Genomic DNA, 25,869 nt, shown 5'->3' with positions numbered 1-25,869 from the left:
AGCACCATTGTTTAAAGATATGGACATGAGCAGGGGGAAACCAAAGGGGCGAACAGCTCTGGCTTCACCTCTTCATAGCAGCCTCTTCCCAGCTGCTCTACAGAACAGCAACGGTGTTGTTACATAACCTGACAGTGGCTCAATTCAGAAAAATGAAAGTGTGCTTGAAAAACACTAAGGTTTTTCTCCTTCCTCCTCCACTTTCACACCTGGAAGCCAGGCACCTCTCAAACCGGCACCTGACACTTCCCAGCAAGCAGAGATGAACAGGCTCTGATCCAGGGAGGTATTGGGTGAGCGGAAAGAACACGGGAAAATAAAGTAACGCTGGCCACTTTCCGTGCCTTAAGTGGGATGACATTGATCTAGCTAGAGGAGATGGGATGGGCCGCTCTCCACCTGGGAAACCCCATTCAGGCTGCACACAACAATAGCTTTCATTTCTCACCTTCCTCCACAGTCCCTCTTGCTAGCTGGCAGACAACATATGGAGGGAAGGAACGTGACTCCTAAGTCAGGGGGATGCTTTGCCATTAAGGATCGGGAAGCAGGCTTGCTCCATTAATTTTAGCAGCCTCGAACTGGAGTGCTCAACTACTCAGGGAATAAGAAAAGCTACTTCCTTGACAGCTGGCAGAAGCAAGAGGAATGATGCTATACCAGGGCCAGGGTGAAATGTAGTTATTGGGGGGGGGGGGGGAAAGAGGGGGCAGAAGGAAATGGGCTGGGGGATGGGGAGAAAAAACGGTTCATGAGGTCACAGAGCATAGGAATTTAGGGTTCTGTACGAGATGATTCTGCAATCAAGTTCCTGAGCCTAGAAGGATGCGCTGTGCGGCCTTGTTAGCCCGTCTGTCATCTCTGAGCCCACCTACCCTCCTTCCTAGTCAGCTCCTTCTGAAGAGGGTGATGGTGTGAGCTAAACAGAGAAGCTAGTTCCCATCCCCCCAGATGTCTCCCGTGTGATCTGCACTTCGGATTCATCGCTCCGCCTCTTGCCCCCTCCATGTTGAGGACCTGCAGCCAGCCCTTTGGCACCAGCTCCAGGGACCATCACCAGCAGCTCCCTCTGTCGCCATATGGACCTGCTCACACCTTGGCGCCACTGCCAATACAAAGGGCAGGACCACCTCAGCTGGCCCTCAGGGGGAGAGGTCCACTCTGAGAAATGGGAACATCCAAACACAGCTTCTGAGAGAGAACAGTGCTGAGACTTGGTCCAGCTTTCTGAGGTGCTCCTCCAGTTCCGGGGTCACAAGGGGTAGGACGATGTGTGCTTCTTCCAGCCCCAGGGTGGCCAGAGAACCGAGTCTCTGTGCCATCCAAGTCACTGGCCTCGGTTCCCCTCACTCCCCATCTCATTTGGTTCATCAAAACTAGAGCTCGGCAAGCCAATGCCTAAGGGAAAGAGAAAAATGACGGGTTCAGCAGAGTGGTACCAACACAAAGCACAGGCCAGCTAGTCTGGAGAGTAAGTAGTAGGATTCCAGAAGAGGTAAGAGCCGGTGCAAAGACTATCTCTGATGGGGATTTGGGTGGCAGAACTCTGCTAGGGGATTGAGCAACCTACAACTGGGAGACTTTATAAAGGTCCCAGATTGCTACAAAATTAACTATTATATTAACTACTTCTCTCTTCATTCCTCTTACTCTTTATTTTATTTTTGTATTGAGGTCACAACTGGCAACACCATTTTTTTTTTAAGTGAACATAGATTTTTTTTTTTTGAGTGTGTTTCACCATTTATTGTAGTTTGCGTCAAGAATTGAACAGAGGGGGCCGGAGAGATAGCATGGAGGTAAGGCGTTTGCCTTTCATGCAGGAGGTCATCGGTTCGAATCCCGGCATCCCATATGGTCCCCGTGCCTGCCAGGAGCAATTTCTGAGCCTGGAGCCAGGAGTAACCCCTGAGCACTGCCAGGTGTGACCCAAAAAATCAAAAAAAAAAAAAAAAAAAAAGAATCGAACAGAGGGGCCCGGAGAGATAGCACAGCGGTGTTTGCCTTGCAAGCAGCCGACCGAGGACCAAAGGTAGTTGGTTCGAATCCCCGTGTCCCATATGGTCCCCCATGCCTGCCAGGAGCTATTTCTGAGCAGACAGCCAGGAGTAACCCCTGAGCACTGCCAGGTGTGGCCCAAAAAACAAAACAAAAAAAATAATCGAACAGAGGACAATGTCTGTGGAGAGGTGAAGAAAGGCAAAGGGAGGATATTGCGTTGTAGATGTCATGGTTTTGGAACACTTCGTGGGTTCAGATTCTCTTTCCACGCCAAAGGAAATTCCAAAATTCAAGTATGTGACGTAGGCAGAGGTAATACAAAAGGGTCTGTCATGTGTGTGTGTGTGTGTGTGAATGTATGTATGCATGCGTGTTTGTGTATGTGTGAGCACGTGTTTGTATATGTGTGTGCTTGCATGTACACATACAATCTGATGAACATAGATTTTATTGAGGAATGGAGGGAGAGGATAAGAAAAGGAGAGAGTGATGTTCTTCAGAGAGCACAGGCTTCTCTAGAGGCAGAGAGCACCAAGGTATACAACCCAGCATGGAAGTGGGCAAGTCCACATCTCAGAAGGGGAGATGTGGGTGACTTGTGCATGTGGGCACCATGTGCAGGGGCCTAATGAGCACCTGCATGCCAAGTTACCAATTCTTTTTTTTTTTTTTTTTTTTGGTTTTTGGGCCACACCCGTTTGACGCTCAGGGGTTACTCCTGGCTATGTGCTCAGAAATCGCCCCTGGCTTGGGGGAACCATATGGGACGCCGGGGGATCGAACCGCTGTCCGTTCCTTGGCTAGCGCTTGTAAGGCAGGCACCTTACCTCCAGCGCCACCGCCCGGCCCCAAGTTACCAATTCTTAACCTCCCTTCTTCATTCCTTTTTTTTTGTTTTTGGTTTTGGTTTTTTGGTTTTTGGGCCACACCCGGCGGTGCTCAGGGGTTACTCCTGGCTGTCTGCTCAGAAATAGCTCCTGGCAGGCACGGGGGACCATATGGGACACTGGGATTCGAACCAACCACCTTTGGTCCTGGATCGGCTGCTTGCAAGGCAAACACTGCTGTGCTATCTCTCCGGGCCCTCTTCATTCCTTCTTACTAAATTAATTCTTATTAGTCCAGTTCATCACCCACCCCCCAAGAACACAACTAGGTCTCACAGAGCTAAGAGCAGACACATAGCTGGGTCACAGCAGCAGCAGCTGTCTTCTGCCATTATGAAGAGAGGATGGAGAGAAAAAAAAAATCCCCCTTTTCTGAGAGGGCCCCATACCCAGGTGCTCAGTGGTGCTTGGGGGATCATATGTGGAATCAGGGAGTGAATCAGGGTTGGTTGTATACAAAGCAACTGCCTTACCCCTTAAGGTGATATTTCTATGGCCTTCCCTTTTATTCTAAGGCTGTTATTTCTGTAGGTTTCCCCCTTAAGCTTGTCCTTTGTGGGGGAAGTACTGGAGCACAGAGAAGGCAGAAGGGAAACAATGATTCAGTGCTGAAAGAACGACTTAGTGACACTCACTTTGGAGAAAAATGGGGGGGCGGGAGGTGTCAGTACATCCTGAGAGCGGATTCTGCCTATAACCCACACCACCCAACTCAGGCAACTGTCTTCCCTTCTCAGCTCTATTTTCCAGTGTTTACATAAACGCAATCTAACATATGAGAATGAATCTGCACTACGCAAACTAATGGGTCAAGGGGTTTTGTGGAAAAATAGATGAGAACTCCTTACAGCAATTAGAGAATAACCTTTCAGATAAATTTCTTGTTAAACTACTTATTCTTTTCAAAAGCCCCAGGGGGACAAGGGATATGGCTCATGGTAGAACGTGTTTATGGCCCTGAGTTTGACTTCCAAAGCTCAAAAAACGAATAAACTAACAACCTGAAAACATAACCAAAGGACTTATTTCTTGGAGCCACTCCAACAGGACTGGTGTCTCTCCCACTAGTACTCAAGGGTGTGGCGCACTCCCAGGGGAACAAACCCAGGGCAAGCACTTTGAACTCAATCTCCCAATTTACACTTCTTTAATTAATTATTTTGGTTTTGGGGCTATATGTGGTGGTGCTCAGGACTTATTCCTGATTCTTTTTTTTTTTTTTTTTGGTTTTTGGTTTTTGGGCCACACCCGGTAACACTCAGGGGTTACTCCTGGCTATGTGCTCAGAAGTTGCTCCTGGCTTGGGGGACCATATGGGACACCAGGGGATCGAACCGCGGTCCGTCCAAGGCTAGCGCAGGCAAGGCAGGCACCTTACCTTTAGCGCCACCGCCCGGCCCTTATTCCTGATTCTTTATTAAAGGATTACTCAGGAGTATACAGGGGGTGCTGTGGCTTAAACCTAGATTGGCCATGTGCAAGATACTTGCTCTACCCTCTGTACTAACTGCTCTACGATTAAAATTTGCCACACATGGATCTGGAGAGCCTTGCATGTGGCCAAACCAGATTCAATTCCTGGTATTCCTTGAGCACTATCAGGAGTTATTATTCCTGAAGAGAGCCAGGAGTAACCCTGAGCACACCATGTATGGCCCAAAAATAAAATAACAACAACAAAAGCCACACCTGGAAATGCCTGGTGGCTTCTAATGGTGCTGTTAGGAGGACCATGTGGTGTCAGGGTTTCCAGCATGCAAAGCTTTTGCTCTACCACTTTGAGTCATTTCCTAGGCCCCAATTTACTTTTCAATGACCTTAAGAGAATTCTAAATAGAAGAGTGGATAGCTGGAATGGTCTCCTGAGCACTGCTGGGTATAGTTCCCTCCTCTCAAAAACTTGAAATAATCTCTAAGCTCTGCTGGGTGCCCAAACTCCCAATCCCCCAAAAAGAAAGAAGAATTGGCTAATTCTGGCCAGAAGATCGCATGGACGTAAGGTGTTTGCCTTGCATGAAGAAGGTCGGTGGTTCGAATCCCAGCATCCCATATGGTCCCCTGAGCCTGCCAGGAGCAATTTCTGAGCATAGAGCCAGGAGGTAACCCGAGCGCTGCCGGGTGTCACCCAAAAAAACAAAAATAACAACAACGAAAAAGAACTGGTTAATTCCCCAGATATTCATATCCCAAGCTGTGGGTCATGGAGCAGCTTTCATTGAAGTGCATGTGCATTGCTACTAAAGGCATGTTTGCAGGCAGGAGACAGAGCACAGACTGTTTCCTACACCAACAGATCCTCAAAGCACTGTTATCATACCTTGGTCCTTCACAATTAACCACTGGCCCAGTTGGTAAAATTGCTAGGAGAAACAAGACTCCTTTAAGCACCATTTGGGAGGCCTAAAATTTTCAAATCATTAAAATGAAAATGGAGAAACAGTAATAGCAGGTAAAGCACTTGCCTTGAAATAGCTGACCCAAGTCCAATCTCCAGAAACCCATATGGTCCTCTGAGCCCCTCCAGAAATTATTAAGCTATGAGCTCAAAGCCAGGAACAGTCCTGAGCACCAATAGGTGTTGCCCCAAAACAAACAAAAATATATTTTAAAGGCATGCTTGTATTTCCTTTGTTTCTCCACTTTATAGATTTGTCTTTTGTAGAAAATTTGGAACAACTTAGCCATGTGTGCATGTCCTCAATGTTATTTAGTGACTGGACCTCATGTTACTTGCAAATATTTTGAAACATCTCACACCCCTCTGCTCTTCTCCCTTCTCCCTACCGGAGGCATGTGCACCTCTGGAGACTCTTGTGACCAGATTTGACTAACTCTGTGGACAGATGCTGAGATCCAGGGTAGATGTACGGATTATAGGGAAAGTGATAGGCTCAGAACAATGAAAATCATCCAGGAGACCCTAGGGCTCATACCCTTAGTGGCGACCAGGGCCCTGGCTACGTGGAGGGCTCCAGCTCTTGCTTCTGTTTGGAAATGAGCTGCGCTTCCTTTAGAGACAGGTATACCTCTTCCTGAGGATCATAGTAGTAAAACTTTCGGATATAAGAGATCAGAGGTCTGTAAAACACAAGAGGGATACATAAAGTTTTATTTACATAAAGTTAAAAAGGAAAAAAACATCTTTCGGTGGAACCATCCTCCACCTCTGGTGGAAGGTGTGGTGAATGAAACCCTACCATTAACAGCACTGTAAACCACAGTGTCTAAAATAGATTGTTAAAATAAAAAAATGAAAAAGCACCTATGTTCAACCCTTTTCTTCTTTCACTCCTATGGAGTTGAAATGGCACCAGAGACTGAGACCTAACAAACTTTCCATTTTCTCACTTAGAATTCTGTCTCCCTCTCTCCAACGCCTCCACGCCACCCTTCAGAGACTGCAGGAGGAGGGCCAGCACACACCTTCTTCCCTTCTGCCTGCGATGTGATAGACAGTTCCTGAGTTAGGTGCCAAGACACAGGAGAAGTGAAAAAAGATGGTGCCGGCCGGTGCTGCCAGGCTCAGCGTGTGCACTCAGCCCACAGTCCCCACTCTCAGTGACAAAATCCCCTCCCACCCACCCGCTTGACCCTATTTACTTAGGCAGTGGGAGATCTGGGATGTGGTCGATCCGGACTAGCTGTCGGATTCGGAATCTGCAAAGGTGCTGAAGGGATTTGACGTTGCTGAATCGGGACACTGGATAGAGCAGCTGGACAGGAGTTGGTGGCAATCCTTTAAGAAAACCAAGAGAAATACCCATAGAAAATAATGTAGCGGACCAGTTTTCTTCTGAAGAGGATCAAGGAGACTGAAAGAAAGAGAGGGGCTTTTTCTGAGCTGGGATGTGCTCTTTCCACTTGTGAAAAATCTGCTTCAGATTCCATGCTGAAGGGACCCTAGCCTGCCCTGCTCTCTGTCCTGACCATTACTGTTTGTTCTTACATGATGCTGGGATCAAATCCAGGGTCTCACATGTGCAAGGTAAGTGCCCTACCACTGAGCCATGACCCTGGTCCCCTAAATTTAGTTAATAACCAAGAATAAAGCTAGGAGAGCTAGGAGTATTGTTCATCAGAAGAGTCCAATGATGGGCTAGAGAGATTGTATAGTGGGCAGGGCACTTGCCTTGTACATAGCTCACCTGGGTATGATCCCTGCCTGATACCAAATGGTGTCAGGACACCAAATGGTCCCCCAAGCCAACCAGGAGTGTTTCTTGAACAAAGCCAGGAGTACGCCCTGAGCACTGCCAGGTGTATCTCTCCTTCCAAAAAATAAAGAATAAAGACAGCGGGGCAGAGCTCTAGTATAGCAAGTAGGGTGCTTGCCTTGTATGCAACCCAGATTCCATGCACAGAACACCACCAGGAGTAATTCCTGGTGCAAAGCAGAAGTAACCCTAGGACTGCCTGAAGGCAAAGCAAACAAACAACAAAAAACAATGCTGGATTAACCAGGTCCTTCCCTATTCTCCACCCCAGCGTATGGTCTGAGGCTTCCTAATAAAGTCCCTGGGTCTCAGGAAAAAAAACGTTTGCTTGCATTTCTGGTTTGTCTCTACTGAGCTATCTGCTTCTTAGGAGAGGAAGGCTTGCACGTTGGGAGTTCCTGAAGCTGTTTTATCCCACTGACCGATTATTTTCTGCAGGCCCAAGTCTCTCTAATATTCTGGTCTTGGGGCATGAGGCTTTCTCCAAATGAGCGTGCCGGGGAGAGTCAAATGTCCAGACAATGGCGGACTGAGGTGCTCAGGGCAGGGCCATACTGTACAGCACTCATTCACCATCCGTTCTTCAGGGGAATGGGCGGCACTGCTCAGCCCATCAAGAGGTAAGAGCAGGGTACTGAGAGGCTACTCAGTGCACGAGAGGCTGAAATCTGAACTTGCAAGTCTATCCTGCCATTTACTTCAAACCAGGAAAATCAGGTTTAGTCACCTCTTATTATCCCTCCCCCAGCACTCCCCTTTCGCTTGCCTCTTTAAAATTTAGGCTGGGGGGCTAGAGTGGTGGCGTCAGAGGTAAGGCATCTGCCTAGTAAGCGCTAGCCTAGGACGAACCAAAGTTCAATCCCCTGGCGTCCCATATGGTCCCCCCAAGCCAGGAGCGATTTCTGAGCACATAGCCAGGAGTAACTCCTGAGCGTCAAATGAGTGTGCCCCCCCCCAAAAAAATTAGGCTGGATGTAGAAACAAAGAAACAAGGAAAACAAGAGGATGGTGCTCTTAAAGAAAAGGTACTGCTAAAACCCACATGCTGTGCAGGTAGGAGGCTGGGGCTTATTCTGTCATGGTGGGGTCCCAGAGCCCTGCCAGGTATGGTCCAAGAACAAGAAACACAGAGGGAGCAGTCAGACAACAAAACAAAACAAAACAAAGCAAAACAAAACAAAGAGGAGGGAGTCAGGTGAGCAGGTGAGCAAACTGGAATCAGTCCTACCCACTGCAAAAGTGTTGTTGGCAGTCTGATCAGGCCACCAAGCAGGCCCTAAGGGAGCCCATACCCTCGACCTTCATCTATATTATCAGGCTTTGTGTGTGGAGATTCCAGTTCCCCAAGGCACCTTCAGAGAATGGAGACACACAGGTGGCACCCACAGTGAACTGAGTGCGTGGGAAGGAACAAAGAATAACCTGGTTTCAGAAAACAAAGCAGCTCTCAAAGGTAAATAAGCAAACTTTGTCAGAAACAATCTAAGCTGCAATCTCTGAGAGAATTCTTTCCTCAGTTATCAATTGTAAAAGGAATTTTAGTTTTGGTTTTGGGGCCACAGCTGGCAATGTTCAGGGCTTACTCCTGGCTCTGTGCTTATGGTCTGGGGCACCATACACAGTGTTGGAATAAGAACCCTATTTGTTGTACTCTAGCCTTAGCAAAAGAAACAAAAAAAAAAACAACAAAAAAACTTCACAGGGAGCCGGAGAGATAGCATGGAGATAGGGCATTTGCCTTGCATGCAGAGGACGGATGGTGGTTTGAATCTTGGCATCCCAGATGGTCTCCAGAGCCTGCCAGGAGCGATTTCTGAGTGTAGAACCAGGAATAACCTCTGAGCACTGGCGAGTGTGATCCAAAAACAAAACAAAACAAAAACAAACAAAAATACAAACAAAAAAAAAAACTTTGCAGATTGTTGAAAAGAAAATATCTACTTTTTTGGGGGGGCCACACCCGGCTGTGCTCAGGGGTTACTCCTGGCTGTCTGCTCAGAAATAGCTCCTGGCAGGCACGGGGGACCATATGGGACACCAGGATTCGAACCAACCACCTTTGGTCCTGGATCGGCTGCTTGCAAGGCAAACACCGCTGAGCTATCTCTCCGGGCCCAAAATATCTACTTTTTATGGATTGTGCCACAGGGATTGCTCCTGGCTCTGTGCTTAGAAATTATTCCTGGCACGGCTCGGGGGACCATATGGGATGCTGGGGATCGAAACCAGGTCAGACACATGCAAGGCAAAAACACTACCCACTACTATTCCAGCCCCATATCTACTATTTTTGGAGTTTAATTTCAAATAATTTTCCAACTGTGTTTGAAGGTGTAATAAAAATTAAAGTTTGGGGGCCGGGCGGTGGCGCTAAAGGTAAGGTGCCTGCCTTACCTGCGCTACCCTAGGACGGACCACGGTTCGATCCCCCGGCGTCCCATATGGTCCCCCAAGCCAGGAGCAACTTCTGAGCGCATAGCCAGGAGTAACCCCTGAGCGTCACCGGGTGTGGCCCAAAAACCAAAAAAAAAAAAAAAAAAAAAAAAAATTAAAGTTTGAAGACTGTCTCCCGAAAACATTTTTCTTTTTCTTTTCTTTTGACCTCAACCAGTGGGGCTCAGGGTGAGGATGTGTTCCAGGGACCATGTGGTGCCAAGGACCAAACTTGGGATTCTTTTTTTTTTTTTTTTTGGTTTTTCGGGCCACACCTGTTAGATGCTCAGGGGTTACTCCTGGCTACTCGCTCAGAAATTGCCCCTGGCTTGGGGGGACCATATGGGACGCCGGGGGATCGAACCGTGGTCCTTTCCTTGGCTAGCGCTCGCAAGGCAGACACCTTACCTCTAGCGCCACCTCGCCGGCCCCCAAACTCGGGATTCTTAAATGCAAAACCTTCATTCCAACCCTTTAACTGGGGCCAGAGAGATAGCACAGTGATAGGGCATTTGCCTTGCATGCAGCCATCCCAGGACTAACTAGAGTTCGATTCTCAGCATCCCACATGGTCCCCCCAGCCTGCCAGGAGCGATTTCTGAGCTCATAGCCAGGAGTAACCCCTACGCCAAGTCAGTGGGTATGGCCCAAACAAACAAATAAACAAAAACAACCCTTTAAACCATCTTGATGCCTAAAACCATGGTCCTTGACAACTGACATTCATAAAAAAGAAAACTGTAACATTATACTGTTATTAGACAAGTAAACTTCTCTTCAAAACATTTAGCTTATTTAAATCTTAAATCTGCCAGAAGTGGTCCCAGGCCCCCTGAACACTGCTTAGATGTCCCCCACATGGGGCGGGAATGATAGTTCAGTGGGTTGGGTGGTTGCCTTGCATGCTGCTGATCTGGATCTGACCCCCAGCATCCGAAATGGTCCCCCAAGCACTGTCAGGAGGAATTCCTGAGTGCAGAGCCAAGCCAGGAGTAACCACAGAAAAACACCAAGCATCACCAGGTCTGGACCAAAAAATCAAACAAAATATTAAGAAGTCCCCCTCAAAAACTCAAAACTATACTTGGAGACAGATACCACTCTTTTGCTGGGGAGGTCCACATACAGTGGTGCTCAGGACTGGCTTACTCCAAGCTGTGTCAGGGATTACTCACTCCTGGCAGGGCTCATAGAATAATATGAGGGGACCAGGGATTGATCCCAGATGAGCTATGTACAAGACATGAGCCCTACCCACTATATTTGGTTTTTGGGTCACACTCGGCAGCTCTCAGGGGCTACTCCTGGCTCTATGCTCAGAAATCGCTCCTGGAAGGCTCAGGGGACCATATGGGATGCCGGGATTCGAACCGCCGATCTTCTGCATGCAAGGCAAATGCCCTACCTCCATGCTATCTCTCTGGCACTTTTATAAAATCTTTAAGCATCACAGCTACCACTCTTATCCCCATTTCACATGTAATGAGATGAGACTTAACATTGAGTGAGTTTAGAATACTTGCTTACAGAACAAAACCAAGGTAATCAGTTGGTCAGCCTGGATTACCTGTTCTGTCAGAGGAGTTATTCACCTGGGAAGCTTCCCAGGGAGTCCCCAAGGTTCTCCCTAGAGATTTCTTCTTTTCGAGCTTTTCTAGCAGGGGAGCTGTCCAGCATAGACTCAGCACCTTGATTCAAGCTTCTTTTTTTTTTGTTATTGTTTTTTGTTTTGGGGCCACACCCAACAGTGGTAGTGCGCAGGGGTTACTCCTGGCTCTGCGCTCAGAAATTGCTCCTGGCAGGTTCGAGGGACCATATGAGATGCTAGGAATCGAACGCAGGTCCGTCCTGGGTTGGACGTATGCAGGCAAATGCCCTACTGCTGTGCTATTACTCTGGCTCTTGCTCTGGACCTTAATTAAGTTTCTTAGTCTTCTCATTTTCCTCATCCAGATCTTCAAGCCCCAATTTGGGATCTTGGCTTTTCATGTTTTTTGTTTGTTTGATTTGGCGACTGCACAGGCAGAGCTTAGGGCTTTCTCCTGGCAGGGGGTGCCAGAGATCGAACAGGGTCTGCCATGTGAAAAGCAAGCACCCTACCCATTCTACTATTTGTCCAGCCCAAGGTTGGTGTCTTTGGAAGCACAAAAGCCTTCCTTCCCCGTGTGGTTAATTCTCTCCTCATATATCAAAGAATCCACACATGGATTTCTTAAACATATTTAAACTTAAGTGGTTTTAAAAATGATTTCAAACTCAACTGCCTTGAAATTTATTCTTTTTCTCATGCCTTAATAAATTAAACTATGATAAATAAAGTTGTTGGAGGATAACAATATTACTACTAAATTCAACTTGATGTTTCAGAGATAAAAGTAATTTATATCTCTAATTTTTCATCCCCAAAGCACAACATTCTAAGACTTGTGCTATAAAAGAGATCAGGATAATAAGCCACAGATAATTATATAATTGTTTGCCTACTTGAATTTTCTTGATCACATATATTTGCTTATTTGTGTTACTTTTAGCCTTAGGTCCACAAATAGCAATTTGAAGCCTGTTAATTCTCTGATATTTCTTCGTGTCAACCTGACCATTTGCCCCCAAACAGTGAACAATTAGAATTCTCGGGCCTGGAGCGATGGCACAGCGGCGTTTGCCTTGCAAGCAGCCAATCAAGGACCAAAGGTGGTTGGTTCGAATCCCGGTGTCCCATATGGTCCCCCGTGCCTGCCAGGAGCTATTTCTGAGCAGACAGCCAGGAGTAACCCCTGAGCAACGCTGGGTGTGGCCCAAAAACAAAAAAAAAAAAAAAAAAAAATTTTTCTCACAGCCAGGCTGTGTTAACAGAAGTGGTTATACAGAGAAATAAATAAAAGCACAGACATGGACATCTGAAAGGGAAAGGTCAGGCTAGAAGAGTGATCACTGATCTTCAGAAACTTCCTCCTGATCCTCATGACACAGGTCTTGAGCACACGCCCAGTCTCTGACCAATTCACTGTTTTATCTCTTTCCAACAAGGACTGGGTTAAGCATCATTAACTTGACTTGACTATGATTTTCGCTGCATATGTAAGCACTTGAACACTTTCATCTTTCTGCTACACCACATTGTTTCCTACAGGAAGCCAGAAGGATAATACAGTGGATAAGGTATTTGCTTTATACAGAGCTGACCTGGGTTTGATCTTGAACATTCCCAGGAGTAATTCCTGGGTGCAGAGCCAGGAGTAACTCTGAGCATTGCTGGTGTGGTCCAAAAAACTTTCTCTCTCTCTCTCTCTTTTTTTTTTTTTTTTTTTTTTTGTTTTTGGGCCACACCCAGCGTTGCTCAGGGGTTACTCCTGGCTGTCTGCTCAGAAATAGCTCCTGTCAGGCACGGGGGACCATATGGGACACCGGGATTCGAACCAACCACCTTAGGTCCTGGATCGGCTGCTTGCAAGGCAAACGCCGCTGTGCTATCTCTCTGGACCCCCCCAAAAACAAAAACAAAAACAAAACCTTTCTTTCAGACCAGAATTATCTAGTCCAAAATGCCCACAACATAGGGCTGAGAAGCCCTGGGATAAAGTGAAGATATTAGTGCAAAAATAATGATGAGAGGAAGGTCTATATTATTTGACTTGTGCAATTCAAAACATGACTAAAAAGCAACAGGTTGGCTGAATGGTTCAAGTCATGAGTTTCTGAGTTTAACACCTCATACCATGAACTTCACAGATAAATGAAGATTCTCTTAGTTAAGGGTGACTCATTGACTCTGAGTTCTGCATTTAGTAGAATCAGAGATTCTGTGCTAATCTAATCACATTCTCTTTTCAAGACTCCTCGTAAATGTTATGAGATTTTGGGGTGGGTAGGTCTGATCCACATCATCCCATATTCAAAGCACTGCCAGGAGTAATTCCAGAGTACAAAGCCAGGGATAATCCCTGAGCAATGTTGGGTGTGCCCCCAAAACAAACAAGACATGTTTTAAGATTTTTAGTTTATAACAGAAATGGACCAACTTATGAGGCATAACCAGTAACTTCACATCTGGTATCAATAAGCTTCAACACAGTAGCTGGGAGAGATAAATAGGAAACCATGCCTAGGTGCCATCATTTTCACCAAGATTCTTGCCTCCAGATCTAACTGATATATTTATTTTCATTAAGTTTCTTTTGCCCTTTACTTGAGACCATCCTGAACTTGGTTCCTACAATTCCCAGTAGCCCTTTAACACCAGCCTGGAGGGCCAGCTAGTGAATTTAGCTCTAGATTTGAGCCAGAAAAACTTAATTTTGCTTCCTGCTTTTCAATTCACTGTACCTCAATTTATATATATATATATACCAATTTATATATATACCATATATATATATACCATATATATATAAAGATAAATATTCCTATCAAAGGACCTTTGCTTTGTTTTGTTTTGTTTTGTTTTGTGTTTTGGGCTACACCCAGCTGTGCTCAGGGGTTACTCTTTGCAGGCTCTGGGGACCATATGGGATACCAGGTCAGCTGCATATAAGGCAAGCACCCTACTCACTATGCTATGCTCTAGTCCCCTAGTCAAAGGATTTTTGTAAGGATTAAGCAATACTTGACCCGTTTTGGGCATTCAGTTATCATCACCTCAAAGTCAAACAGGCTCAATTCAGAATCCACTGACTTAAAAACCCAGCAAAGACTGACAGAGCTCAATAATGTTAATGACTATCCACCTCAAGCCAATCCTCTCCCCTTGTTAAGTCACATCACTGAAAGCCTCTAGGATAAGCAGAGGAAGACAACTGAGCAAAAAGCAACAGTCAAGGGCCCGGAGAGATAGCACAGCGGTGTTTGCCTTGCAAGCAGCCGATCCAGAACCTAAGGTGGTTGGTTCGAATCCCGGTGTCCCATATGGTCCCCCGTGCCTGCCAGGAGCGATTTCTGAGCAGACAGCCAGGAATAACCCCTGAGCAATGCTGGGTGTGGCCCAAAAACCAAAAAAAAAAAAAAAAGCAACAGTCAAGAATAACATTGACAGGGGCTGGAGAGATAGCATGGAGGTAAGGCGTTTGCCTTTCATACAGAAAGTCATTGGTTCGAATCCTGGCATCCCATATGGTCTCTCGAGCCTGCCAGGAGTGATTTCTGAGTGCATAGCCAGGAGTCACCCCTAAGCACTGCCGGGTGTGACGCAAAAAACAAAAACAAACAAACAAACAAAAAAAAGAACAACGCTGACAGAGCTGGAGTGATAGCACAGCAGTAGGGCATTTGCTTTGCACACGTCCAACCCTGGATAGACCCCAGCAACCCATATGGTCCCATGAGCCTGCCAGGAGTGATTCTGAGCACAAAACCAGGAGTAACCCCCAAGTACCGCTGGTTGTGCCCCCGTCCCAAGAAAAAGAACAAAACTGACTTCAAAGAGGTTGAGAGCACAAAGAGGTTGAGAGCTTTGCCTTCTGTGCTCTCTGTTTCAGGGGCCGCACTTGAAGTGCTAAGGGAGAAATCTGGCAGTGGTAATCAAGACTGAGCCTCCTACTTGCAAAGCATGAGTTCAGTCCTTTGAGTTATTTCTTAAACCTTGCTCTGCCTTATTAATTTGACCTTTATTTTAGTATAGTGCAAACAGAAACCCTACCTGTGGGGCCGGAGCAATAGCACAGAGGGTAGGGCATTTGCCTCGCACACAGCCGACCTGGATTCGATCGCCGGCATCTCATATGGTCCTCCAAGCCTGCCAGGAGTAATTTCTGAGCACAGAGCTAGGAGTAGCCCTGAGTGTAACTGGGTATGGCCAAAAAAGTAAAAAAAAAAAAAAAAAACAAGACAAGAAAAGGAAAAATAGAAATCCTACCTATAGCTTTCACTAAAGGTCTTGGAAAGACGCCCTCTGCAACAAACACCATTCTGTCTTCTTTATGTACTCTCCACAAAACCCAGCAAATTCAACTTTGAATTTTATTGCTACTCTAACCCATAGCAAACTGATAAATAAAAACCAGAACTTAAAGTTAGTTGGGCCAGGGCCTGGAGAGATAGCACAGCGGCGTTTGCCTTGCAAGCAGCTGATCCAGGACCAGCGGTGGTTGGTTCGAATCCCGATGTCCCATATGGTCCCCCGTGCCTGCGAGGAGCTATTTCTGAGCAGACGGCCAGGAGTAACCCCTGAGTACTGCTGGGTGTGGCCAAAAAAACAAAAAAAAAAAAGTTAGTTGGGCCAGCGTCTGAGTCCTGGTTTCAGCACTTGCCAGCCAGGTAGCCTAGTTTATTAAAGGAACTTCACCTTGGTGCCTCTATCTCTGCACTGGCAAAATGGAGACAGCTTTATCTACTGACTTTGGGGTTGTCAGAAATGAGATATTTAAATAGAACTGACACAGCATCTGGCACACGATGCACATTCAATACACAGCAGCGATGATTGCACACTCTCGGTCTTAACAATGTTCATCTTTAATTAAAATTTCTGCAGGCAGGGCACAATTGTGAGGGATAAAAACAGCTTGAGTTGAAGAATTCAGAATTCTGTCATTACTCTAGAAGTGGATAAATACTCCAGATTCCACAATCCCCTGGGGTTTCTCTGGTGTACCTCAAACAGCCGATGAGCTGCCTGGACAGACCAGACTTAGTTTTACCTGGTCTGCCCACCTGTGCCCTCCTGAAGACAGCAGACTAAGGGTCAAGATGGGCTCACTTCCAATACTAAGTTACAAAATAAATGTTTGTAAAAGAGTAACCCCAAAATTACAAACTTGAAAAACTGTGAAACTGTCAATTCCTTTAAGAAGGCATTCTAACTTTTCCCTACAACCAACTCAGCTGCATCAACCAACCCCAACTGTGTTGACAGCACTAAGGCAAATACTAAATGAAGTGAGAATTAATATAGTTCACACCCTGTCATGCCTTATTTAAATCAAGTTTATAAAACACATTCCTGTAACCTGGTTCAATCCTGTTACTGAGGCTTCCCTGCAACTTCTTTTTTAGAGCAATTTCTTGACATTTTGCTTGAGTCTTAACTTTGATTCAATGGGCAAGCACAAAGTTCTCATTTTAGATTCTGCTTTTGTCTTGCAAATTTCTCTATTAATCTGCTTGTTATTTTACTTATCCCAGCACTATAAATGCAGATTTCTTCAACCCCTCCTCCCCTACCTTCCCCCCCCCCCCCCCCCCCCCGCCAAAATCTCTGCCTCTAACAGATAGTAAGCACACACCTCCTCACTTACTGGGCAGGAAGACAATAATACACCAGATAGGAGAATTCTACCCAGGGCTCCCAAGTGGAAAGAAGTCTTTGCAGTCAACACTAATACACAACACAAAGGCACTGATCCTTGAGGGTAGTGTGACAAGGACAAACCCTGAGTAGACTGTTGAAGTCAGCCTCCAAGTCACTCATCACTGTCTTTCTAGGGAACATGCTTCTATCTCCTGTTTCTGTAGAAATCAGCCCAGTCTAATCTCCGTTTCATGAGCAAGTGTCAAGTAACTCTGGGATCAGGAACAAGGAGACATTTCTATATGTTAAATACTCACATGCTGTCTAGGCATCAAAGGCAGGATATGCTTTCTATTCATGTGATCAAAGAAACAAAAGTTCTTTAAAAAAGGTGCAAGGGGGGGCCCGGAGAGAGAGCACAGCGGTGTTTGCCTTGCAAGCAGCCGATCCAGGACCAAAGGTGGTTGGTTCGAATCCCAGTGTCCCATATGGTCCCCCGTGCCTGCCAGGAGCTATTTCTGAGCAGACAGCCAGGAGTAACCCCTGAGCACCGCCGGGTGTGGCCCAAAAACCAAAATAAATAAATAAATAAATAAATAAATAAATAAATAAATAAATAAATAAATAAATAAAATGTGCAAGGGGGCTGAGAGATAGAATAGTATATGCCTTGCTTGCAGCTGATCAGGGTTTAATCTCTGAAACGCCATCTGGTTCCCTGAGTCCCAACAGATGTGATCCCTGACTAGAGAGACCCAGGAGTAAGTCCTGAATACAGCTGGGTGTACCCCCCTCCCAAAAATAAAATCCAAACCAAACCAAAAAAAGTACAGAAAAGCAGGGGACTAACCAGTGACTCGAGAAGAGTGACTTCTATGAGTCAGGAAAAAGCCCCAAGCTGCCATTTTTAGAGGGTGGGAACACATTATGATATTATCTGGACTTTTTCTAAATAGGTTAAGTAATGTCATCACAGCCTTACCTGGAACCCTGGACCTCAGGAAATAGAGGAACTTTCCATTCTTGGAGTGCATGATGGCTCTCTTAATGAATTCCACCACTGACTGACAGCGATCCTCAAATTTAGGGTGACACCACAGGCTGAAGGTCCCTGCCAGGAAGGGTAAAAAAAAAAAAAAAAGAAGCGAAAAGTCAAGCTGAGATATAGGAGACTGATTTGAACATTTTCATGATTCTCACTTCAGTGGTTTGTGGACAAGTTGAATCAAGACAGAGAACCCTGAAATCACCTATTCCTGCCTGGCTGTCCCACCATCAATGGCAAGAAATATGCTATCTTTACTAAGACATGGGTCTTAAAAAGCTTTTGTTAAAAGAAAAAGAAATAAAATAAAATAAAAAGCTTTTCTTAAATATGTAGCTAAATCAAGTCAGAAAACAAGATTGTAAAAAAACAAAACAAAACAAGATTGTATCGAGTATGAACACTAATCCTTAAATCATAGATCAGGGATAAGATACAATACCCAGAGGGAAAGTGCTTGCCTTAACTTCAGCTAACCTGTGTTCAATCCCCGACACCCCATTGGAACACATGAACATCATCATGTGTGCTCCCACCAAATAAAAAACAAACAAAATCATAATCCCTAAGGCTACTATAGAAAAAGCAAATTCAAGTGGGGCACACTCATGAAGAGAGAGGTATACAGGTAGGATTTACAGAGTAGCTGAGGAAAGATAAGAACGGCAATTTGTGGGTCTTAATAATTCATGTATGTATTCTGAAATACCACTCCCTCAAAACATAACAAGATTTCACCCCAAACTTACAGAATTTCAAAGACAAAAAGGAGCCTGAACTTCCAAGACTTACCAACAAATAAACAGAAATAAAGAATAAGGATGTTGCCGGAAAGATAGTATAATGGGTAGAACATTCAATCCCAGATGGTTCCATAAACCCCACTAGAAGTGATCCTGAGAGCAGAGCCAGGAGTAAGTCCTGAGCACAGCCAGGTGTGGCCCAACCCTCCTCACCCACCCCCTAAAACAACAAACTCTTACAAAAATTGAAACACTAAATCCAAAGAATCAAAGAAACAAAAGGTTTCTCTTTTTTTTTTATAGTCCTCTTGATTGTTCAAGAGAACTGTAAATCCGAGTCTCACCAGTTACTCTTACAGTATCACTTAGAACAACAAAGACAAACGTTCCATTGCAAACTGGCAAGTGAAAGACCCACAGGGCTTCTATTAAAAATTCCATTTGTCTAAGGAAGAAAAGTCCCTTTGAACAAAAAGTAATTGGAGAGCCATTTGAACAAGCTCTCTCAGTCTTGGCATTTCACCTACCAGGAACCCAGAGGTCAAGCATCTATTCATCAATCCCAAAGTCTAGTCCTTTTTCATTTTAAAAGATTTATAAAAATGCCTCACTCCAAAATGTTTTGTTTTGCATTTTGATTTTTTTTTTTTTGTCTGTCTGATAGTGCTTCTGGAAGTGGCAGGGTAACAGGCAGAATCAACCTGAATGTTACCTAATTAATTCTCAGGTCTTTGGACTGAAGTTCCTTTCTCTCTGTGAGGTGGGGGTAGGGCAGAGGAAACCGTGGACGAAAGCTATGCTGACCTACATAGTTACTTCCTGCCTCACAAGAAAAGCAAACCAAATGGATCCAGCACAACATGGCTGAGAGTAGGACAGACATAGTGATGACTCAGAAGACCATAAAAGAAGCCCTTTCCTAGTATGCAAAGTCTCATGTTAGGTACAATTTATGTTGGGTGAGAAAGGCAAGTCCCCAAACTCCCCGAAGCCTGCACACCTTCCTTCCTTCAATTTTTTTGTTTTGGAGCCACATGCAGTGGTATTCAGGATTACTCCTAGTTCTGCACTCAGGAATCAACTTCAAGTAGATTTGGGGGACCATGTCGGATGCCAGAAATTGAAATCAGGGGTTAACCACGTGCAAGATAAGCACCCTACCAGCTGCTCTATGACTCCAGCCCCCCCCACCTCTCTCTCTCTCTCTCTCTCTCTCTCTCTCTCTCTCTCTCTCTCTCTCTCTCTCTCTCTCTCCCCCTCCCTCCCTCCCTCCCTCCCTCTCTCTCTCTCTCTCTCTCTCTTTCTTTCTCCCTTCTTTCCTTCTTTGTTCTTTCTTTCTTTCTCTTTCTTTTTTTTTTTTTTTTTGGTGGTTTTTGGGTCACACCCGGCAGTGCTCAGGGGTTATTCCTGGCTCCAGGCTCAGAAATTGCTCCTGGCAGTCACGGGGGACCATATGGGACGCCGGGATTCGAACTGATGACCTCCTGCATGAAAGGCAAACGCCTTGCCTCCATGCTATCTCTCCGGCCCCTTCTTTCTTTCTTTCTTTTCCTCTCCTCTCCCCTCCCCCCCCTCTCTTTCTTTTTTGTTTTTGGGTCACACCCAGCAACACTCAGGGGTTATTCCTGGCTCCACCCTCAGAAATCACTCCTGGCAGGTTCGGGGGATCACATGGGATGCCGGGATTTAAACCACCAACCTTCTGTACTGCCCCCCTCTCCACCTTTCTTATCTCTAGCAGATGCGGATGTTCTGACAAAGGATGAATATTACCTATCTGTATGACCATGGTCCATGCAAGGAAAATTTCTGGCCCAAGCAGAATACAGAAAGATCTATGTAGAGTCAATCCAGACAATTGTGTTGAATAAGTCAGATTCTTGGCATCATTGGAACAACAACAATTGGGGCCAGAGAGAGAGAGCATGAAGGTAAGGCGTTTTTGCCTTGCATGCAGAAGGTTGGTGGTTCAAATCCCAGCCTCTCATATGGTTCCCCCCCAAGCCTGCCAGGAGCAACTTCTGAGGGCAGAGCCAGGAGTAACCCCTGAACCCTGCTGGGTATGACTCCCCAAAAAAAATCATAACTGGGGCCGGCATGGTGGCACTAGAGGTAAGGTGTCTGCCTTGCAAGCGCTAGCCAAGGAAGAACCGCGGTTCGATCCCCCAGTGCCCCATATGGTCCCCCCAAGCCAGGGGCAATTTCTGAGTGCTTAGCCTGGAGTGACCCCTGAGCATCAAACAGGTGTGGCCCCAAAAAACAAAAAAAAAAAAAAAAATCATAACCTGACTACAAGAGAGAAGGTACCACTACTAGGGAGAAAGCAGAGACTTGTTTGTTGATCACGTAAGCTCTAGGAGTTCTGATGAATGTGTCTTAAGACAAACATTCCTACAGTTTGTCAAAAGAAGTGATCCTCAGGGTCTGAGCCATAGCACAGCAGGTTGGGCATTTTCCTTGTTCCTGGCCAACCCAGGTTCAATCCTCTGAGCTTGCCAGGAGTGATTTCTGAGGAGCGCTGCCAGGTGTGGCCCAAAAACTGAAAAAAAATTAAAAAAAAAAAAAAAGGAAATGGTCCGTACCATACTATGTGGTATGAAACACTGGTGTGACTTTTAGAAAAAAAAATTTTTTTTTTTTTCAGAACAACAGTTATAAGACCAACACTGAATTCTCTGTGTGCACAGAAAGTACCTCTGGATGAGCAAACCTTAGGAAAATTTGTCTGAAGATCCTAGGTGAATTTTTCCTTCTACCAAGCAAGTCTACTGGCTTTGTTCAAGTCTAATCTAGTCCCTCTGAGAGACCAAATGCTGAGAATACTTGCTATGGAACCTTAGAGCCTTCTTAGAGCTCTAACCTTAGAGCTTACCCTCACCAGCATTTTTTCTAGTGACTGAAATAAGTACCCAACAACCCACTGTATTCAGAGCTGAGGCATCAGGATTCCTTCTTCTGAAAAAGTCAGCTGGCAAAGGCCAGTAAAGGCCAAGGGGAAGGTGCTTCCTGAAGTACCAGTACCACTTACCTCTGTAGTGCTCCATCCTAGTGTGGTGGGTGATACCCTGTGATCGGAAACTGAGACTCAAGATATAACGCGGATCCGAACTGTCCCGTACCAGGAAAGAACCATCTGGCTTCCCTTTTAGCTTCATTTCTGCATCTTCCCAATTCATTGGTCCCCAATACCAACCACACTATCAAAGATAAGAAGCAGTGAGGAAGTTAACAGGATAGAGAACAATGAAGTCTTTAACACTATCTTATTGTAAGAGTACTCCCCCCACCCCCTAAAACATTTCAGCAGGTAAAAACTGCTCAGAATCTCAACTTAGGCAGCATCAGGACCATCAAGCTTTTAACCCTCTGAATTAACAAAAGATTAAGTCTTCTCTTTCTTTTAATTGTTGGGTTGTAGCCAGCAGTGCTTAAGGGGATATGTATGGTGTGGGGATATCCTGAGTGCAAAGCACATGCTCAGCCAGCTAAGTGCTCTCTTTGCACCCAGTGGTGCTCAGAGATTACATATGGTCAGGGACCATATGGAGTGTCAGGGATTGCATTGGAATCACCCACTGTGCTACCTAGTGCCAAAGAAGACTAATTCTTTGATTCCGTTTCTCTATAAAGAAGAATGGATCTAGGTCAACTAATCTATCAAAATCAACTTATACTATGTAAACATTTCTCAACAACTTTTCTTTATCACATTAAAATTTTTTTCTAAGGGGCTAGACATGTTAGTACAGTGGTAGGTAGGGTGCTGGCCTTGCATAAAGCTACCTAGATTTGACCCCCAACACTCCACAGAGTCTCCTAAATCCTATGCATGATCCTTGAGCACAGGGCCAGGAGTAAGCCCTAAGTATCACTGGGTGTGGCCTCCACGCTCCCCCAATAATATTTTCCCCCAAGGTACAATTTCATGACATCTCTGATAGATTCACAGCTTACTGTCTTGTCTCTGGGAAATGGAAATACAGAGGCCAGAAATAACTGTTCCTCCCTGAATAATGAAAGAGCCTGGCATGGGATGGGGAGCGCACCAGTCTGAGGCACCACCTACCTTCTCCAGCTCTCGAAGGCTGGCTGCAAAACTGCTCGAGTCAGGCCGGTAGAGGGGACACTGGAGGTGTTGGGGAGGCTGGCTGTGCAGGGACTCAGTGGCTCGAAGAGGAACGATCCGGGGAAATGCATCTGTGGAGCAAGAGGGCAGGAGTCACACGTTTCCTCTCACTGCTCCCAACCACAAGACCCTCCCACCCAAAACAGAGATGCTAACTGAAGAGGGGCAAGGCATTAGAGCTAAGCTGGAAAGGGGAGAAGCCAAAGCAGTGGGAAAGAGCTGGATGGGCCAGAACAAAAAGCTGTGTGGGCTTGTGTAAGCTGTGAAGGATGGGTGGGGGCGTGTAACCCCAGGAAGGGGGTACAGGGGCTGCTCACTAACCTGACTAAGGTGACTACTTCAGGGCCTTCACCAGCCTAGAGCGATTCCAACTTCTCCCACCTCGAGGTGAAGTGCCGGCAAAACAGCCTTGGAAATAGTGACTCGCTTACTTGCCCAGGAAGAGTAACGATTTTGCCAGGCAAGTGGAAAAGAATGCTGATTTCATTCATTTTATTCCATAGGTACTGGAGGCTGGCAAAGCAGGTATGGGCTACAATGCTTGGTACATATTTACAAGGCTGCAGAAATACGGAAAACTTCAAAAGAAAAAAAAATCCCACAGAGCTTTGAAAACCAGCAACAGGGCCAGGAATGTGGCTCAGCATAATTTGAGGCCCCTGGGTCCCCCTGGCACCTCAAAAACAAAGCAGAACAAAAACCCAACTTGTATCCAGGAAAATCAGCAACGCATTAAACCTCCTTACTGTCCTGAAACTAAGGCAGTTTACTAAGTGGTATCAATTCAAGGATTGCAAAATAGTCTCACAGCAGTCGGGGCCAAAGACACAGATCAACAGGCTGCAAAGCATGCGGGAGTCTCAGGTTTAATCTCTGGCACATGTGGCCCCCGAGCACTGCCAGGAGTAACCCCCAAGCACAGAACTGGAGGTATCCCCTAAGCATTGCTGCATGTGGCCCCAAAACAACATTCAAACAAAACAGTCTTGGCAGCAACGAGATGGGAAAAAATCAGTACCTTTTATCCCTAATAAACAAAATTCACCTCCATAAAGAAAACAGGTTAGAAAAAAAAACAAAAACACTTCTCAGCCTCATTTCCAGGGACTTCTGGTCTTGCCAAGGGAGGAAGAGTCCAGCTTTCTCATAAACTCTATTATTTCCATAAATAGATATTCCCCATCCAACAAAAGTCTTGTCACTTTGTCCTCCCAACTCTTGCAAGTCTTGCCTCTAAGCTAAGCTAACCTGGGGCATGGGGTGGAGGAGGCGGAGGGAGGGGGAAAGACTGCAAGGAAGACCCCATCGGAGCCACAAGGACAGATGTAGGCAGCGTCCCACTGATATCATCTAGAAGAGAGAACAAAAGCAAGAAGTTCAGAGATATGAGCACAGAATGAGCCAGGTGAGGAGGAGAAAATCATCAATCAGGCAGTTCCCAGGGGCAAGTGGGCCTGACCCTCTCCCAATCTTTCAAGTATCCTAACCTGGTAAGACTATGCTTGCTAGCAGGGAAGTATGGCTCTTCCCGGAGCAGCCTTCCCTGAGCAGGTTCAGGGCAAGATAGAGGTTGAACTAACTTAGGGACCAGCCAATGTTCCAGCATGCAGGTCAGAGCCCCACAGGACTGCTTAGGGAGATTGACAAAGGTGGGTGCCAGAAACACCTGGGTCCTCTGCAGAAACCCAGGGACATATCTGGCTAAAGAAACCCAGACAGTTCACCCTCCCACTAGGGCTAAAAGGCAGAGAAGGGAGGAAAGTATACCTAGAAGGCTGAGGCTTCTTCTTGGAGGAGGAGGGGGAGTTGGAGGGTGTGGAGAGCTCAGGCCCCGCTGAGAGATATCCACGTCCACAAGAGAAACTGTTTCACCTGAGGGGAGCAAGCAGGTCAGAGCTGGCCAAAAGCAAACGGAAGCAAAGGGCCAGCAGAGGAGGCAAGCAGTGGGGCTCTCACAAAGCTCACAGCCCATGAGGCTCCCAGGGCTCAATGCAGCCCTGAACGCCTCAGAAACCCACTTGAAATCCTGCCCATTCTTTGCCCTGTTAAGAAGATGGTCAACGGGGACTGGAGCAATAGCACAGTGGTAGAGCGTCTGCCTTGCACACAGCTGACCCGGGACAGACCCGGGTTTAATCCCCAGAATCCAGGAGTAAACCTTGAGCGCCCCCGGGTGCGGCCCCAAAACCCCACCAAAACTAGAAAACTGGTCAAAGATACTAGGGACAAAAACATGGGAAAAGATACTCTGGTTCTGCCACCGACAATATAAGCTCAGACATATTCTCATTCTCTCGTTCTCTCGTTCTCTCTCTCTCTCTCTCTCTCTCTCTCCCTCCCTCCCTCCCTCTCTCTCTCCTCTCTCTCTCTCCCCTTCTCTCTTTCTCTCTCTCTCGCCCCCTTCTCTCTCATTCCCTTTCAATTGTGGCATAGGCATACATAGTAGTAGTTTCAGGTACACATTAATGAACTGATGTCAGCATATGCTGCAAAAATTATCATCACAACCAAGAGATGTAGTTTGATATCTATCCCCATAAATATTTTTTCTTGCAATCAAAATGTTTTTTGTGTGTGCTTTTTTTGGTTTTTGGGTCACACATGGCATCGCTCAGGGGTCACTCCTGGCTCTACGCTCATAAATCGCTCCTGGAAGGCTCAGGGGACCATACGGGATGCCAGGATTCCAACCACCGACTTTCTGCACGCAAGATAAATGCCTTACCTCCATGCTATCTCTCCGGCCCCAACAATCAAAATTTTAATGTGATACTTTTGGCAACATAAACCCTCAATGAACATCATTATCACACGGGATTTTCTTTATTCAAATGGGATGATTATTACTTATTTTCCCAGACTTATATACCAATTTCTGCCCAGGGAGCAAGGCAAGCAGTTTGTTACAAGCCCAAATAGACATGGAAAGCAAGTGCCAGAAAAAAGCAAGAACAGCATGGTTAGTTGCAGGCATATAAATGGTCCCAACATGGATCCCAACTTCTATTTTGTTTTCTATATAAAGATTTTTCCAGAACAAAAGCTCAAAAGAGAACCAATCTCTTTAGACATTAATGAGCTCCTAATAGCTGAGGCCAGAAAGCTGAAAAGTGCACCTATAATCCTAATCATTATTTCCACAGTCAGCCAAAAAGTTAGTCATGTTTAGAGGAAGCTCCTCTTAGCAAGTTATCCATG

The 25,869-nt window shown here is 45.9% G+C and overlaps 1 protein-coding gene across 1 annotated transcript in view; it reads right to left on the bottom strand.

Annotated features, from left to right (window-relative positions):
• Nucleotides 1–801: 801 nt before the first annotated feature.
• The window catches only part of SOCS7 (suppressor of cytokine signaling 7), a 38,952-nt gene continuing 13,884 nt past the window's right edge, over nucleotides 802–25,869 (bottom strand). The window contains 8 exon segments of the mRNA XM_049779191.1: nucleotides 802–1,398; nucleotides 5,822–5,966; nucleotides 6,489–6,624; nucleotides 17,740–17,868; nucleotides 21,574–21,742; nucleotides 22,612–22,742; nucleotides 23,920–24,021; nucleotides 24,439–24,543. Coding sequence (XP_049635148.1) covers nucleotides 5,846–5,966; nucleotides 6,489–6,624; nucleotides 17,740–17,868; nucleotides 21,574–21,742; nucleotides 22,612–22,742; nucleotides 23,920–24,021; nucleotides 24,439–24,543 — 893 coding nt within the window. The 3' untranslated portion in view covers nucleotides 802–1,398; nucleotides 5,822–5,845.

Source organism: Suncus etruscus, chromosome 1 (assembly GCF_024139225.1).
Source record: "Suncus etruscus isolate mSunEtr1 chromosome 1, mSunEtr1.pri.cur, whole genome shotgun sequence".
NCBI classification, from domain to species: domain Eukaryota; kingdom Metazoa; phylum Chordata; class Mammalia; order Eulipotyphla; family Soricidae; genus Suncus; species Suncus etruscus.
Note: the sequence above shows the minus strand (reverse complement) of the source record. Positions and strands in the feature narration are given on the sequence as shown.